Raw genomic sequence first — 16,350 nt, 5'->3', positions numbered from 1 at the left:
TCTCCCCCCCCCCCTTGGCCTGCCTTTTCCAGGAGCTACAAGATTCGCTTCAACAGCGTCTCCTGTTCAGACACGCTGGTGTCCTCGTGGCGGAGGAAGCGGAAGGAATCCAGTAACACGGACAGTGCCGGAGCCTTAGGAACCCTGAGGTCAGAGGGCTGGGGGACCTCTCCCCTCTAAGTGTCTGAAACGGGCTGGACCTGATGTCAGAGAGAGACTCAGGACCACGGACAGGGCTGCCCTGAGAGGGCCGGGCCTTTGACTCGCCCCCCCCCCCTTCCAGGTTCTGTGTGTTTGGGCTCGGCTCCCGCGCCTACCCCCACTTCTGCGCTTTTGCCCGGGCCGTGGACACCCGTCTGGAAGAGCTGGGGGGAGAGAGGCTGCTGCAGCTGGGCCAGGGGGATGAGCTATGTGGCCAGGAAGAGGCTTTCCAGGGCTGGGCCCAAGCTGCGTTCCAGGTGAGCCTGCACCTGATCCAGATCTGACCTCTAACCCCCTGACAGCCACAGGCCACGGGCGCCTCTATCTAACCCTGGCTGTCCCACTCCACACTCAGCCCATCTTATCTCCTCCATTCCACGAGGCTTACAATGCTCCTGGCCCTGTTATGGGAGCCAGAGAGGACAAGGGCTCTTGGTGCTCTAGGACTTACATTAAAATTCATGAGTAAAGAGAGGAGGAAAACTCAAGAAGAAGATAAAAGGCAGAAAATCCAAAACAATTCCAGCCTCCAAGCCTTGCCCCGAGATGCTCCCTAGAAGAGCTGGACCCTAAGCTTTCACCTGCTCCCTTCTTTTCCACAGCCTTTTTTCCTAAAGGCTTTCCTACTCCAAGAAGGGGTCAGGGCTGTGAGATGAATGCTAAATTCCAGCAAACACAACTTCTGGCCACCGCCGTCCTTCCTTCTTCCCCAGAGCTCCCTCTTTGAGCCAGAGCCTTAGTACTGGAGGAGAGCTTCTCACCAAACTCCCCCCCTCTCTCTCTGCCCAACAAGGCCTCCTGCGAGACCTTCTGTGTGGGGGACGACGCCAAAGCTGCTGCCCGGGACATATTCAGCCCCAAGAGAAGTTGGAAACGCCAGAGATACCGCCTGAGTGCCCAGCCGGAGGGGCTCCAGCTGCTGCCGGGTAATGCCCATCCTTCCGTAGTTCCCGAATCTGTCTTGGCAACATCACACCCCTAGTCTCCCCACTACCCCACGTCCCCTGGGCTCTGACTCAAGCCCTGTCTCTTTGCCCTCCAGGCCTGATACACGTACACAGGAGGAAGATGTTCCCAGCCACCGTCCTCTCGGTGGAAAATCTACAGAGCAGCAAGTCAACGTAATAGCTGACCCCATCCCACCGTTCCCTACCCCTGTCTTTTCTAACCTCTAGATTTCCTCCCATGTTCCTCCAAGCAGCCCCCCCACTCAAAAACATTCCTCTCCCTGCTGTGCCCCCCCCACAACTGCCCCCCCATCACACTCTCCTCCTTCCCCCATCAGGCGGGCCACAATCCTGGTTCGTCTGGCCACAGGGGGGCAGGAGGGCCTGCAGTATCAGCCTGGGGACCACATTGGGATCTGCCCCCCCAACCGGCCTGGCCTGGTGGAGGCCCTGTTGAGCCGAGTAGAGGATCCACCCCTGCCTAGTGAGCCTATTGCTGTGGAGCAGCTTGAGAAGGGGAGCCCAGGTAAGGAGCCCCCTCTCAATGTTTGTCCGAGAGACATGACATGCAGAAAACCCCACCATGTGGCAGGTGCCCAGGTAGATGGCTCCCACCTCCTTCATCCAGCATCCTCTGGCCATTCCAGGTGTATAGCTAGAAACTTGCTGCTCCCCTTCTCTGACCAGCAGGAGTAAGCCATTCTCTTACTCACATGCAAAAGCACAAGAGGGAAGTTACAGAGCCTGAGCTTGAGGAAAGTGTCCATGATGAGGGAAGGGGAAAGGGGAAAGGAAGTCTAGGGGCCTGCATACAGTATGGATAATGTTTGGATGATTGTGCTGAACTGGGCACCAAACCAAGCAAATGCAGTCTGACTTCATGCATCCTGAACAGTATAACTTCTAGAATTAAAGTGGGTTTCTTTCCCAAAAATTGTCTTGAGGGATGCTCCCACTCCCCCTCCCCCAAAAAAGGCAACCCAAGTTTAGTAGTCTTGAGTGGCTCTCCTTTCCCGGAGCCTTCTGCCAAAGGGTCCTGTGGTCTAGTTACCAAGGCCCCTGCCACCAACTGCCACTAATATTGTGTACCATGGTCAGTGATGGAAGCGAGGTCAGGGAAGGAAGAATCAGAAAAACATTGCCGGTGGGCACTGCTGGGAACTGAGTATTTCACTGAAGGTGAGACAAATGCCACAGGACCCCCAGGCACCCCTCTCTCTGTCCCTGGTAAAGGATAGAGAGGTCCTATCAATTGACTGAGACCTTTAATATGCTGGAAAGAGATAAGGATTCGGAATCTAGAGTAGACAAGTTCAAATCTGCCCTTCACTGCTTATGTGCTGTCCGGAATGGGCAAGTTATCTTTCAGGGGCTCACTTTTCTAATCAATAAAATGGGAATAATATTGCCTCCTTCAGAGGGTCAGTGGGAGAATCAAAGAAGATAGGTAAAGGACTTTGTGAACTGGAGTACTATAGAAATATATATGGCAGTCCAAAAAGACTTCTTCCATTTGTGTTCCCTGTCCCTTCATAAATATCACACCTGGGCCTACTTGATTCAAGAACCAACTTTCCATTACTCCATGCTGATTCTTAAGCCTAAATTTCCATCCTAATGGCCCCTGAGCTTTGCTTAGCCCTTCATCCCTCCTCAAGGACAACAGAGAAGGCAAGCCAGGTAACATCTGCCTGTGCTCTCCACAGGCAGCCCACCCCCAGGCTGGGTCCGGGACCCCCGGCTGCCCTCGTGCACGTTACAGCAGGCCCTCACCTTTTTCCTGGACATCACCTCCCCCCCAGGGCCTCAGCTCCTTCGCTTGCTCAGCACCCTGGCAGAGGAGCCCAGCGAGCAGCAAGAGCTGGAGGCTCTCAGCAAGGTAAGAGGATGGAAGCCCAGCCATGGAGGGCAGATGGCGGAGGGACATGTCACCTGGAGGGACAACACATTCCCAGTGTGCAGGGTCCCCCAGTCTCTCTCCATCCCCAATGCAGGATGCTCGGCGCTATGAGGAATGGAAATGGTTCCGCTGCCCCACGCTTCTAGAGGTGCTGGAGCAGTTCCCATCGGTGGCCCTGCCAGCGCCCCTGCTCCTCACCCAGCTGCCTCTGCTCCAGCCACGGTACTACTCAGTCAGCTCTGCACCCAGTGCCCACCCCGGGGAGATCCATCTCACAGTGGCTGTGCTGGCGTACAGGACCCAGGGTGAGCCCCTGTGGGGGAGGGGAGGAGTGCTGGAGCACAAAAGGAGGGGCCAGGAAGAGGTGTGAGAGGGCCCCAGAAGGGTGCCTGGTGCCTCTGGCCCGTCCTGTTTACCACTTTACCAATATTATCTTCTCCCCCCCAGATGGGCTTGGGCCCCTGCACTATGGGGTCTGCTCCTCATGGTTAAGTCAGCTCAAGGCTGGAGATGTAGTTCCCTGCTTCATCAGGGGGTAAGACTCACAGGCTCTGCCCAACCCCTCATTTTATGGGATTTGAGTTTGGATCTTCTGGTTCAAAAAGGGGGAAGAGGGAAGGGCCCTGAAGGGAAGAATTGAAGGTCATACACTGGGCAGGAAAGCTGGGTGGAGGGCTGACCTTTTGAGCCAGTCCAGGAGAAGAACACAGACAGCCTGATTCCCTTCCCAATATGTGGTGCCCACTTTCCACCCAGAGATGCAGCTCACTTCTGGATATAGTCTAAAACCGGGACAGTAAAACATATTGTCTCCTGGAAATGACCATCCCCACACTCCCACTGCATTCTGGAAGCCCCAGTCTGGGCTGACTATTTCGTGATAGTTTCAGCGCACATACAGAGACTGACAGTACAAACTTTTATTTTGCTGGCAATGAGGAATGGTGTCCCATTTTGCAGCTTCCAGAAATGCATGTCTGAAAGGGAGACTTAGGATGAAGCTGGGCAGTGTAGTGGGTAGAGCAGCAGCTTAGAGACAGGAGGACCAGAGTTCAAGTGCAACCTCGCACATTCAATTCTTACAAGTTGTCTGGCTCTAGGCGGGTGATTTAACCCCATTGCCTCAAATAAAAACAAAAACAAACAAACAAAAAAAAAAACCCTAGGACAGCTCCCTCCCAGGATAGCAAATGCAAGGCACATCACCCAAGACTGATGGATGAACTGTCCAATGAACACACATGTCATCTTGAAACAAGTACAAAAATTATGGATTTTATTGTCCCTCAAAGGCTGTCACATACCAGACTTTAAAAAAAGGATAAAACTAACCCATTCAGGGAAACTTAGTGGAAGGGAGAAATGTTAGAAATCATGTGGTCCAACTCATTTAACAGATGAGAAAAAAGTCCCAGAGTACTGAAGTGGTAATGCTGAGCCCAGCTAACAGGGGCCTAGAGAAGAAGAGATGTGTTCTCTTGTCTTTCACTCAGAGCTCCATCCTTCCGGCTGCCATCCGACCCCAGCGTGCCCTGTATCCTTGTGGGGCCTGGCACGGGCATTGCCCCCTTCCGCGGATTCTGGCAGGAGCGGTTACATGACATTGAGAACAAAGGTAAGGCCTGGGAGTCCAGGAGAAGGTAGGCCTGGGTGTCAGGGAAAAGGTAGGCCTGGGCGTCCGGGAGAAGGTAGGCCTGGGCGTCCGGGAGAAGGGAGGCCTGGGCGTCCGGGAGAAGGGAGGCCTGGGAGTCAGGGAGAAGGGAGGCTTGGGAGTCAGGGAGAAGGGAGGCCTGGGCATCCGGGAGAAGGTAGGCCTGGGCGTCTGGGAGAAGGGAGGCCTGGACGTCTGGGAGAAGGGAGGCCTGGGAGTCAGGGAGAAGGTAGGCCTGGGCGTCTGGGCGAGGGAGGGCTGGGCGTCTGGGCAAGGGAGGCCTGAGAGTCCGGGAGAAGGGAGGCCTGGGAGTCCAGGAGAAGGTAGGCCTGGGAGTCAGGGAGAAGGTAGGCCTGGGAGTCAGGGAGAAGGTAGACCTGGGCATCCAGGAGAAGGTAGGCCTGGGAGTCCAGGAGAAGGGAGGTCTGGGAGTCAGGGAGAAGGTAGGCCTGGGCATCTGGGAGAAGGTAGGCCTGGGAGTCCGGGAGAAGGAAGGTCTGGGAGTCCGGGAGAAGGTAGGCCTGGGAGTCCAGGAGAAGGGAGGTCTGGGAGTCAGGGAGAAGGTAGGCCTGGGCATCCGGGAGAAGGTAGGCCTGGGAGTCAGGGAGAAGGTAGACCTGGGTGTCTGGGCGAAGGGAGGCCTGGGAGTCCGGGAGAAGGGAGGTCTGGGAGTCAGGGAGAAGGTAGGCCCGGGAGTCCAGGAGAAGGTAGGCCTGGGAGTCAGGGAGAAGGTAGACCTGGGTGTCTGGGCGAAGGGAGGCCTGGGAGTCCGGGAGAAGGTAGGCCTGGGTGTCTGGGCCAGGGAGGCCTGGGAGTACGGGAGAAGGGAGGTCTGGGGGGCCAGACCGGAAAGGCAATCTTGGCAGCATAGGTTACGGCAGTAGTGGGACCACTTCCTACCCCCGTTACTTCCAGGACTGCATCCTGCCCCTATGACCCTGGTCTTCGGGTGCCGCTGCTCCCAGCTAGACCACCTATATCGAGAGGAGGTGCAGGATGCCCAGCACCGTGGGGTCTTCGGCCGAGTCCTTACAGCCTTTTCCAGGGAACCAGACAGCCCCAAGGTTGGCCAAGGGGCCAGAAAGGAGGGAGGCGGTGCCCGGGAAAGCAGTGGAACAGAAAGGGGAAAGGGAGGGAGGGTGGGGAGGAGAGGGGAAGGAACTGGAGTTGGGAAAATAAAGGAGATAAGATGGGAGAGGAAGGGTGGAAAAAAGTGAAAAGAGAAGGGAAAGCAGAGGTCCCTTAAAAGGAGGTTATAACGGGGAGGAAAGGGAGGGGAGGAAACAAGGGGGGAGGAAAGAAGAAGGAGAAAGGAGAGAGTGGTCAGGGAGAGGGGAGTGGCAGGAAAGATAAGAGGAGAAGGAGGGGGAGGGACTGGAAATGGAGCTCCATCTGTGCCCCTGGGGCTCCTCCCTCTCCCCCAGACCTACGTGCAGGACGTACTGCGCGCAGAGCTGGCCTCGGAGGTGCACCGCGTGCTGTGCCTCGAGGGTGGCCACATGTTCGTCTGCGGCGACGTCACTATGGCGACCAGCGTTCTTCAGACGGTGCAGCGAATCCTGGCCACGGAGGGCGGGATGGAGTTGAGCGAGGCCGGAGACGTCATCGGGGTGCTGCGGGTAAGGGGGCGGGGCGTAGGGGGAGGGATGCGCCGCCGGCCTGAGCCGGGGGCTAAGCGCCGGACCTTCTGCAGGACCAGCAGCGCTACCACGAGGACATCTTCGGGCTGACGCTGCGCACGCAGGAGGTGACGAACCGCATTCGCACGCAGAGCTTCTCCCTGCAGGAGCGGCAGGCGCGGAGCGCCGTGCCCTGGGCTCTCAGCGATCCTACCCCGGAGACCCCAGAGTCCTGAGGCCCCGGAGCCTACTGCGGCCGCTCGCTCCCATTAAAGTCTCTAGTTTTGATAGCTCCGCCTCGGCTTTACTCCCGAGCCCCGGGTTCATGGGGAGCCTGACCTGGAAACGCCGACTCTGTTTGGGAGGCGCGTCCGCCTCCCCTCCTTTCCACGAGCAGACTCCCCGCCCCAAGTCCCAGCTCTGGGCCTGCCACTGAACCTGGGGTGCTCGTTCTCCACCACCAGGGGGCTGTCCTAAATGGGCCATAATATGTCCCCTTCCGGCATATCGTCATCTACACCTGGAGACCACAGCCTTGCCCTCCCATTCTCCAGCCCCTGCTCTAGAACGCAGTCTGTCTCCCATGAAATACCTAGGAGAGAGACGGGAAGCGTTCAGAGCCCCGTAAAAGCCCCGGGGCCGCCGGTGCTCAGCACCCTGGCCCAGCCTTCCCTACAACAAGGCTTCTGGCCAATGTGGGCACTGCTGCTAGGCTCCTTGGGCTTTCTTTCCGAGCAGGGGACGGGGACACAGAGTCTCGGACAGGTAACAGCGCTCGTTGGTGCTTTATTCCAGGGGCAGCCCCCTGCCCCTCCCCCTTTCACAGACTTCCCAGAGTGGGGGTCTGCCCAAAACCAGTTCTTCCCTTCCCACCTACCCCCCAGACTGAGTGCCATCCAGCTCGGAGGGAACCGAAAGAAAAGGTGGTTCCTTAGCGTGATATCCCTTCCCTTATGGCTAGTATCTGACTACTGCCAGCTGATTTCATTCCAGTCGCGCTCTCCATCATGAATGTCCTGCTCTGTGATTCCCCCTTCAAAGAGAGACTGAGGGTAATGAAAATGGGGCTTCCCCTGTCTCACTGCTGCGTTAGGGTGTCATTGCCTAGTGCTGATGAGGTATCTGCTCCCCCTCCTTTCATCTTGTATAAAGGGATGCCCCCAGTTTTCCCCCATGGGCCCACCCCCACACATCCTCACTTCGGTTCTCTGGGGCTAGCTCAAGACTTCCCACCACCCCCAAGGGCCTGCCAGCTTCCACCAAGGCTCAATCCCTGGTCTGAATCATGATGACTTGCATAAGAGCCAGCAGATGAAGGCTAATTGTCCCCCCAACCTCGATCAGCCAACTGGGATGGAGAATCTGGGAAAGGAAAGGATGGTATGTGGCAGGCGTCCAGTCTCCCCAAATCCAGAGAAAACATCCCTAGTCCTCCCCACACATACCATTTAGTCTGCCTACCCTGGTCCTCTTAATCCCTACCACCCCACCCCATTTCCATTAATACTCATTCCTCTCATCTTCCCCACCCCAGACAATACTGACCACATTGGCTGACTTCTCAGCCACTGCTGGGGTTGAGCTCTGGCTCCTTCTGAACACTGCTCTCCTCTTGCCACCCCCCAAGGGGTAGATTAGTAGCACCCTTGGGCCCCCATTGTTGTCTGGGGCTGGAGCTGGAGCTAGAGGCAGGGCTGGTACCTGGGAAGAGAAGCCATCAGTCCTACAGAATTCAGAAGGGACCTCAGAATCAATCTAGTCTACATTGCACAGACAGGGAAACAAACCCACAGAAGTGATGTAATAAGCAACGGACAGGATTAGAATCCAGAGCCTGGAACTCATTCCACTGACTCATGATGCTTCCTCCTTTCCCCTCCCATCCCAATGGCTGGGCTCTTACCATCACTGTGCCAGGTCAGGGTCTCATCTTCAGGGCTGAGTGGCCTCTGGGGGCTGGGCCAGAGCCTTGGGAGTGGCATGCCTGAAGTCTCCCCCCACTGCTCTTGCTGCTGCTGCTCGTGGAGCTGAGTGACGGGGGGAAGCTGTGAGCACCACCACCAGTGGTCTCTTTCCTTACCCCCACCCTTCAAGCCAGAAGCTCGACTCTTCAGGATAGAAGGGCAGTTGTGATTCCCCACCTCCTTCATTAATGTTAGCCACCCCCACATCCACACGCCCTGCTCCCTTGGCCAGCTCACCTGATGCAAGTAGATGGCATGAAGACTCATCTCAGCAGAGGCAAGCTCAGAAAGCAGGGCGGGGTTCCGGACCCCAGCACCCCCTGGAGAGACGCAACTACAACCAGCAGCCCAGTGGGTCAGAAGTAGCTCTGCCACCTCCAAACAGCATCCCTAGCCCAGTGGGCTTTGACCTCCCCATAGTGACTATTTCAGGGTCACATCTTTCCCACGGAACAGACCCTCAATCACTTGCCTCCTCCCCTGTCTTCCCCAAAGATCAGGATTTCCCCTAGGTATCTCTGTGCCCTCTCATGATTCCCCCAATGCGCCCCATACTTTGCACCCATCTCCACCTTGGGTCGTGGCCAGCCTGCGACGTGGAACCTGAGAGAGAGGCTAAGAGGCTGGCAGTGGCAGCAGCTGGGCAGGGAGCAACTGGACTCAGATCCCGGGGTGGCAGAAGGGGATGCAGCATCAGGCTAGCCAGGAGCGCCTCGGGCTGCAGGCAAGAGGAAAGTGGAGAGTGCTTGGGAGAGGTCAGGGCCATAAAGTCAGTGAACTTCCCCATGAGAGGCAGACTAATAGGCTCCGGGGTACAAGGGGCAAGGAGGGAACCAGCAGGGTTGGAGACAGTCACTGGCTGTGGAGGTCAAGAGAGTGAGGAAGATTCTGGGTGTGGGAGGGACTCACTGAAGACGTGGAGTCACTTAGAAAGCTGGGACCATGACCAGGTGTGGGGGGAGACCGAGCTGGAGTAGTAGCCCAGAGAGCAGCATCCTGTTGTACCCGGCCCCGAAGCTGCTCCAAGAATCTCGAGCTGTGCCCAGGTGGGCGCCAGCGAGGGTGGGCCAGTGAGAAACGCATCAAGGAGAGCTCTGTCTTCCCACCTTCTGCACGCTGGGACACCGAGGCCTCTGTCTGTCCTGCCGAGAGCCACTGGGAAAATCACAAGCCATTACGTTAATGCTGTTCTTTGGCAGACTTAGACTTTCCTGGGCTCCACAATTCAGGTAGGGGTCTGGGGCACTCACCCAGGTCATGCATATGTCAAAAGCAATAGGAGCAGATATTCCAAATGGAAGCCAGCTCTCTACCCACTATATTGCACTTAGCAATCTACTGGATGCTTTTCAAAGAACTTTCATAATCATCACTTGATCTTCATGAGAATCTGTGAAGTAGGCTGGACAAAGACTATACTATACAGCTACATACACAGTGGATAAGACACCAGACATGGAATAAAACTAGAATTCAAATCACTTGTGTGTCTCAGTTTTCTCAACTGTAAAATGGGTATAATAATAGCACCTACCTCCAAGTGGGTTGCGATTATCATAATCATTACTATTATTATACAAATCAAGATATTGGTTCTAGAAGAGATTAAGTAACCTGCTCCAAGTTAGACAATTAGAGTCCAGGATATAGTCCTGGACTATTGCCTTAATTAGGTCCACTACATCACCATGCTTCTAAATATGGAATTTGTTTCTGCCCAGCACACTCTCCCACCTTGGAAGTGACTCTGCTTCTATCCTGAAATACCTGACAGTAACATTATTGCCTGTATTTTGCTCCCCGTTCTTAGATACTACCTTGGCCCCCTAAGGTCTCCTAAGTAACAGAAAGGAAGAATCAAGAAGAAGGGTGGGAGAGGGGAATCTAACCTGGGGATGGCCGTGGCGTCTCACATCCATGAGAGCAAAGGAACAAACATCCCCAACCCCAGCCACATCCACAGTGAAGTGCCGAAAAAAATCAATGAACTCCAAGGCCCGAGGGCGAAACCAGAAGAGAAGGGCGAGCGGGGTGAGGACTGGAGAGAGGAGCTCCTCCAGGAGAGAGACCTAGGGGGAAAAAAGGGGGAAATCCCACCAGAAGAACTATCTGGGGAGAGGATGGCTTAAGTTCTATGGATAAAAGAATTCCTCAACCCATTCCCCGATGGCATTGCACAGTAGAACCCACTAACCCCAAATGGCTCCCCAGCCAGAGAGCCCCTGAGAAGCCTGGGATGTCCTGACAGAGTTAGGTCCCATAGCTGCTCCCCACAGAGCCCCGCCTTGACCAGGCCCCGTGGGCTGACCAAGTTGCAGAGCCAGCTGCGCTCACTCACAGCCTTGTACTGCAAGAGCTGCGACATCTGGTGGTGAGTGCTGGCTTCCCGGGTGAGTCCTGGCCCTTCGGGGAGGTAATGCATGTGAGCGAGTGCTGCCTGCAGCAGAGACTTTGGGGAGCGCCCCACGAACTCCTCCTCCGGGATGAAGCACCTGGAGGAAGAGGAGAGCCATGGGGCAAACGCAGTCTGGAGAGCGGTTTTCTGCTTCTGGCTGTCCCTCACAAGCTTTTGTCCTTGAGCAAGAGCCTCACTTCCCTCTTCTATAAAATTAGGGGATTGGTCTACATAGTTTTCCAGGCCCTGTCAGCCCAGAATTGTGAGTATCTATGAGAATTAAGCAGCAGGATGATGGGTAGAGATCTGGCCTTCAGGACAAGGGATTTATGTTCTGGTCTTAACATTGTTGCTCACTCCCTCTGTGGCCCCGAGCAGGTAAGTCATTTTCCCTCTCTAGGTCTTTATTTCCCTGCCTTTAAAATAGGGAAATGAGATTGGATGCTCTCCAAAGTCCCTTCCGAGCTCTAAAACTGTACGGCACTTAGAAGTTGAGAGAACGGAGTGAATGAATGGACGTGTCTCCCTGGGTACTTATCTCAAAAGGTGAGGTAAAGATTTCTGCACTGGGACCCACAAGTCTCCCCCAGGAAGGAGGGAGGGACCCCTCTGCTGACCTGGCCACAGTCAGCGCCACACCCAGCCCTGTCATGGCAGTCAGCACGTGTTCTACAGCCAGCACATCCTCATCATACACAGTGAGCGCCAGCAGGACAGCTAGCAAGGCCCCAGCAAAGAAACCGGCATGGCGGGCCAACAGGGCCGAAAGTGGGGCTGGAGGGGCAGCAGCCCTCAAATAGCGGGCAGCGGGGCGGTAGGCACGGGCCAAACGGGCGCGAAGCTCATGGGGTAGCTCGTTAAAGTGGCGCAGCTGCAGGCGGGCCAGGCGGGACCAGCGCCTCATCCCCAGGGCTCCCGGCTCCCGGCGCAGCAGTTCTGCATGGCTGAAGAAGGCATGTAAGCCCTGCCAAGCCAGCACCAGCGGACAAAGAACCAAATTGGCCAGTGCCAGCAGTAGCAGAGTCCGGCGGAGGCGAATGGCAAGCGTCCGCCTTTGACAGTTCCGCTTATAGGAACTGGACAATGCCCAGCCCCCACGGAAGAGAGAAATTGGGCCGCGGAACAGGAGCAGATCCAGATTGAGGGCCAGGCCCTGGCTGAGGAAAGTGGCACTGCCTCCCCAAGGCAGGGGGCAGCGGGCTGGCAACAGGCCCTTGTTGGCCAGGGCCACCAGGTAGTTGGGGTAGCGCAGGATGCGGTGGTGAACATCTAACTCGGTCAGAGGCCGCGGCAACACGCAGAGGCCCCCACCACGCTGCAGGGCCAGGAGGCGAGACTGGACCTCGGCCCAGGACACCTTGCTAAGGTCCTCCTGAAGGAAGAGGGGAAAGGAGTGATTCCTAGGAAGTACCATACCCCAAAGATCTCCCCTTTTGATGACCACTACCTCTAAATATAGACCGCCACCCCCCTCTGGGAGACCTTGGCTTGAGAGGGAACTCATGCCCTCTTGCTGCCCCAAGCTTCAGCACCATGTCTTGGAACTTGGTCTCCTCTCAGTCACTGCTCACAGCTTCAGTCACCAGGGAATTCTCTTTCTCTCTAACCCTTATTTCCAGTCTGTCATCAGACCTGCCATATCATCCTTCCTTTCCGTCCTCTTCTGAACTCTTACAACCCTCATTGTCTATGCAGCTTAGCACACTATAAATCACATCAAGCTGTCTGACCCCTTGTTCTTGTGTTTTTGTTTTTAGGTCAACTTCCCATAACTGTCATGTTCTGTCCTCCGACCCAGACTGAGCCTAAGAGCACATCTATGTTTTACACAAAGGATCACCCATAGTGCCTGGCTCAGTGATTACAGGTCAATATAGAAAGGAGGCCTCAGGACCAAGAAGTTTCGGATTCAAGTGCCACCTTTTAACACATTCTGGTTGTGTGACTCTGGGCAATTAAGTTAACCTCTTAATGCCCTAGTCTTTGATAAAGGAAATGAAGCACTTCCTCCTAATACCAATGGATTAAAAAATTTTATTTCCCCTTCCTCCCCCCCCCAAAAAAAAATACCCAGAGAAATAGTTTCTTGACTTCTTGAAAAAGGAGAGAAGCTCCCTTCCACATTAATCCAGATTTTCATCATGTGGCATCTGGACCATTTCAACAGCCATAAAATTGGCTTTTTCCTTCCAGTCTCTTATTCCTCAAATTCCATTCAGCCAATGGCCCCCAGACTGACCTTCCTAAAACACCACTCCCATCAGGTCCTATTCTGAAACCAGCAAGGATTTCTCATAACTCAGACAAGAATCCATTCATCCAACAAATATTTATTAAATGCCTACTATGTGCCCAACCCAGTACTTAGAGCTGTGAGAAATACAAAAAAGTACTGATCAAGAGCTGGCTGTCTAGGGGAGGAGCAAGTGGTAGTTAAGACCTGTGATTTCATCTGTGTAAGGAACTCCCCAGAATAGAAACTCCTCCCATCAAGTAAAATAGTTAATCTTCTCTAACTTCAAGTCATTCAGAGTTCTCTGGGCATACAGAGAGATTCAGTGACTTGCCCATGAGAACACAGTGCATGTTCAAGGCAGGCCTTGAACCCAGACCTTTTCCAGCTCCAAAGCTATGTCTACTTAGAGAGCCAGATAATAAAGGGCGGTATTGAGGATGGATTCCTAATTCTAGGATTTGTCAAACCTTAGCAAGCCTCTCTTCTTCCTGGGCCCTACCTATAAAGTAAGAAGCTGGGTCTAGGTGACTTCTAACATTTCTTCTAGCTTCAACATTCTGTGATTCTATGAATCCAGATGTGGATATGATTGGCCCCAGAGGGCAGAAAGAGGAGAAATGAACAGAAGTTGCAAAAAGGTAACCTTTCTATCCAAATTCTATCCAACCATTCCTCTTCTTTTCAAACTATTCTTTCTGCCTATCTGTTCCTTCCTTTTACAGAGCTCCTGAGGTCTGCACCGTACAGATCTGATTATAAGCCATCTGGCATTATCTAGTTGTCCTGAGACCCAGGTACCAGTCTTGTTTGTCACCTCGATTGTGAGCTCTTCAAAGGCAAGCACCATGTCTCATCTTTTCTGTCTCCCACAAAGCCAAGCGTATAGTAGATGTCAAGGAAGATTTGACAACTTGACAATATCCTTATTCCCAACCTTAATGTCTCAGACCTCTGAGATGCCTGCTTTGACCTGTCATCTTGTTCCTTTCTTCCCCTCTCTGACTACAATTTGTCCTATTTTCACCGCACCCTGCTACCTCCAACTCACGGGGGGAATGTGCAGGGCTTCTCTGTAAAATGTTCGGATATCCCAATAGTTCAGAAGGTTGCAGAGGGATCGTAGAAGACGGAATAGCCAAAACCCAGTGGCCAGGAACAAAAGGAAGATCAGGAGCGAGCTGGAACGTACCCTGTATTACACAGACAGATTGGTGGCCTGGATTAGGGTTTGATTACCTAGATAGATTAGAGTTAGGGTCCATGGCAGAACTAGTAAGCCCATAATCAAAGGGCATGGGGTAGGGATGGAGGAAAGAGCAGATTAAAAAATGGCCTAGGAATCCTGGACATAGGAAGAGGGCCTGGCTCTGAGGACTGAGCCAGGGATAGAAGAGATGAGACTCCCTCGTCCCTTTCCTCTCACCAGTCTGACTGTCTTTGTTCAGCCTTACTCCCCTGCCCTCTGCTCATCCTTACCTGCGCTTAGGCAGGGGCTAGAACAGAGGATGAGGAGGGGCGCAGTGTCTCTGATCTCAATCCCTGAACCATCCAGGTTCCCAGCCCCCCTGCTCTTAGCCCTTCTCTGCTTTCGCTCACCGCTGGGCACACTGGGCGGCAGGCAGGATAGTATCGGACAGTGCCACCTTGCTGTGAAGGACTCCAGGGGTCTGGTGGGAGCCAGGGGCTCCAGGCCGTGTATGGTTAACAGGTCGGTTGGCAAAGAGAACATCATAATCAACGCAGCGGAGCAGGAAAGTCGTGAAGGCAACAATGAAAACAAACTGTCTGTGGGCGGAGTGGGATAAGAATGAAGGCAGAACCAGAGGTGTTCCAGGGTGACAGGCCTTGGGAGTAGAGCCTGGGGTCAGGCCAGCTCCCGGACACAGTAGATCCCAGAGAAATAACCTGCCAACGCCAGCTCAGGGTGGGAAATGAGAAAGGGAAAGAGGAAGGTGGGGGCTACATGGGGAGGTGAGAAGAGGGAATGCTGTATGATGGGAGGGAAAATGATGAGGGGATGAAGACAAGAACTGAATATAAAGGACTTACCCCAACTGGAAGGCATCCTCCAGAAACATACAGGCAAAGCCATTCCGCTGATGGTAATTGTAGAGGTACCAAACTTATCAAGGAATAAGCCCGAGTCATCAAAGATCTCCCCCAAGATCCAGCACCCATTTAACAGCCCTCTCCCGTCAAGTACCCGCAACAGACTATTCATTCCTACAGTCTAGCCCCTGCCAGTTCTCAGGCACCCATTCCTTTCCAAGCAATGTCCTAGTCTTTGCCCTCAGCCCTGCTCAGCTTACAGATGCCCACTCCCAGCTGCCCTCAATGGCGGGCACATAAGATATCTTGGTGAAGAAGCTGTCCAAGTTCTGGATGTGATGCCAAGAACCTAGATGGAAAAAGGTAAGGAAGACAATTCTTTTTACCAGGTGCAATCCTCACAGTCACCCTGTGACTCAGCAGCAGAGGAGACCAACACTGGGAGATGAAGTGACTTACCCGGGAGCACCCAGCTAGTAAATGTAAGAGATGGAACTCTACATGCAGAAGTCTAGGCCGCATTTGGGTGGTCTCCATTCCCTTCACCTGTGACCTCCAAGCCCTTTGTCTTCATGCCCCTGCCCCCTTGAACTTTCTAAATGTGGGGACTCTGCTACTTGTGCCCCTCCCTCTCTGAGCTGTCTTCCATTCCACACTAGGACCTGTTTCAGCTGTGCTTCCTGTATCCCCACTTACCCCTGAGCCCCTCTGGCACATGGAGCAGGGGTTCCTGGTCATCCCCGGGGAGGGGGGAGTCTTGGTTGATGTCACAGTCCCTGTCAGGATCACAGTCTTCCAGGCGCTCGTAGTCCTGTTCCGGGATTAGGGGACCCATCCGCAGCCCCGAGGAAGTCTGGAGGGACCACTGTGAGGGAAGGGGAGTCACCGAGGCCAGGCATGGGGTGGAGTGGGATCTTACGCCAGATGGAGCAGAGCAAGGGGTCCCAGAAGACTCCCCATCAGGTGAAGAGGTTTCTGGGGCCTGGAGGTCACTGCTGTGGGGCTGCGTTACCCCAGAAGTCCTGGCTGGGCTAAGGGGCCTCGGGACGGAAGCAAGAAACGGGGAAGGAGAGCTTCTTGTGTAGGGAGTTGGAGACATAGAAAAGACCGAGATCCTACCCCTTCCAGACCCCAGACATCGAGGAGGAGGGAGCAAAGGGGATAATAACGTAGCTCCTGGCCCCAGCTCCCCCCATCTTTCTTGCGGCCCCTTTGTCCCCCCCCATCCCATCCGTCTCACCATCGGGCTGGTTCCTTCACAGACACACTGCTGTTGTTTTCTGGGACAGGGCTTGTGGTTCTTCGAAGGACAACAACAGAGTGACTCAGCCATAAGCAGGCCCGGGGCGTCCTGACTCCCAGTCACCTGTTTGACCACTCATGGCCCC

At 54.5% G+C, this 16,350-nt stretch overlaps 2 protein-coding genes and 1 long non-coding RNA gene across 7 annotated transcripts in view; 2 read left to right on the top strand and 1 right to left on the bottom strand.

Moving 5' to 3' along the window:
- The window catches only part of NOS3 (nitric oxide synthase 3), a 20,012-nt gene extending 13,404 nt beyond the window's left edge, over window positions 1-6,608 (top strand). The window contains exons 15-26 of the mRNA XM_074267493.1: window positions 33-149; window positions 284-458; window positions 995-1,127; window positions 1,244-1,322; window positions 1,487-1,674; window positions 2,855-3,027; window positions 3,143-3,353; window positions 3,496-3,583; window positions 4,542-4,663; window positions 5,615-5,763; window positions 6,124-6,318; window positions 6,393-6,608. Of these exons, the coding sequence (XP_074123594.1) occupies window positions 33-149; window positions 284-458; window positions 995-1,127; window positions 1,244-1,322; window positions 1,487-1,674; window positions 2,855-3,027; window positions 3,143-3,353; window positions 3,496-3,583; window positions 4,542-4,663; window positions 5,615-5,763; window positions 6,124-6,318; window positions 6,393-6,554 (1,792 nt within the window). The 3' untranslated portion in view covers window positions 6,555-6,608. The remainder of the gene's footprint in view (window positions 1-32; window positions 150-283; window positions 459-994; window positions 1,128-1,243; window positions 1,323-1,486; window positions 1,675-2,854; window positions 3,028-3,142; window positions 3,354-3,495; window positions 3,584-4,541; window positions 4,664-5,614; window positions 5,764-6,123; window positions 6,319-6,392) is intronic.
- On the bottom strand, window positions 4,303-16,331 carry ATG9B (autophagy related 9B). 5 transcript variants are annotated; one of them, XR_012482261.1, is made up of 15 exons: window positions 15,659-16,295; window positions 15,268-15,311; window positions 14,963-15,027; window positions 14,510-14,698; window positions 13,962-14,103; window positions 11,295-12,049; window positions 10,621-10,774; window positions 10,172-10,351; window positions 9,192-9,437; window positions 8,855-9,000; window positions 8,520-8,616; window positions 8,222-8,345; window positions 7,864-8,019; window positions 6,130-7,680; window positions 4,303-5,412 (listed from the first exon to the last, which is right to left on the bottom strand). XR_012482261.1 is itself a non-coding variant. In XM_074267495.1 (15 exons), exons 1-14 carry the CDS (start codon window positions 16,293-16,295, stop codon window positions 7,880-7,882), a joined length of 2,544 nt encoding a protein of 847 aa, XP_074123596.1. In that variant the 5' UTR covers window positions 16,296-16,331; the 3' UTR covers window positions 4,303-7,680; window positions 7,864-7,879. The 5 variants fall into 5 exon arrangements, 2 of the variants coding, with proteins under 2 accessions (XP_074123596.1, XP_074123595.1); XR_012482262.1 differs by having other exon boundaries at window positions 4,303-5,292; XR_012482263.1 differs by having other exon boundaries at window positions 4,303-5,028.
- Window positions 13,221-16,350, top strand: LOC141542858 (uncharacterized). The gene is made up of 3 exons (XR_012482264.1): window positions 13,221-13,551; window positions 15,352-15,444; window positions 16,252-16,350. It is a non-coding gene; the product is annotated as an uncharacterized LOC141542858 (long non-coding RNA).

Source organism: Sminthopsis crassicaudata, chromosome 5 (genome assembly GCF_048593235.1).
Source record: "Sminthopsis crassicaudata isolate SCR6 chromosome 5, ASM4859323v1, whole genome shotgun sequence".
NCBI lineage: Eukaryota > Metazoa > Chordata > Mammalia > Dasyuromorphia > Dasyuridae > Sminthopsis > Sminthopsis crassicaudata.
The sequence above is the reverse complement of the archived record's forward strand: the minus strand, read 5'-3'. Positions and strand labels throughout refer to the sequence as shown.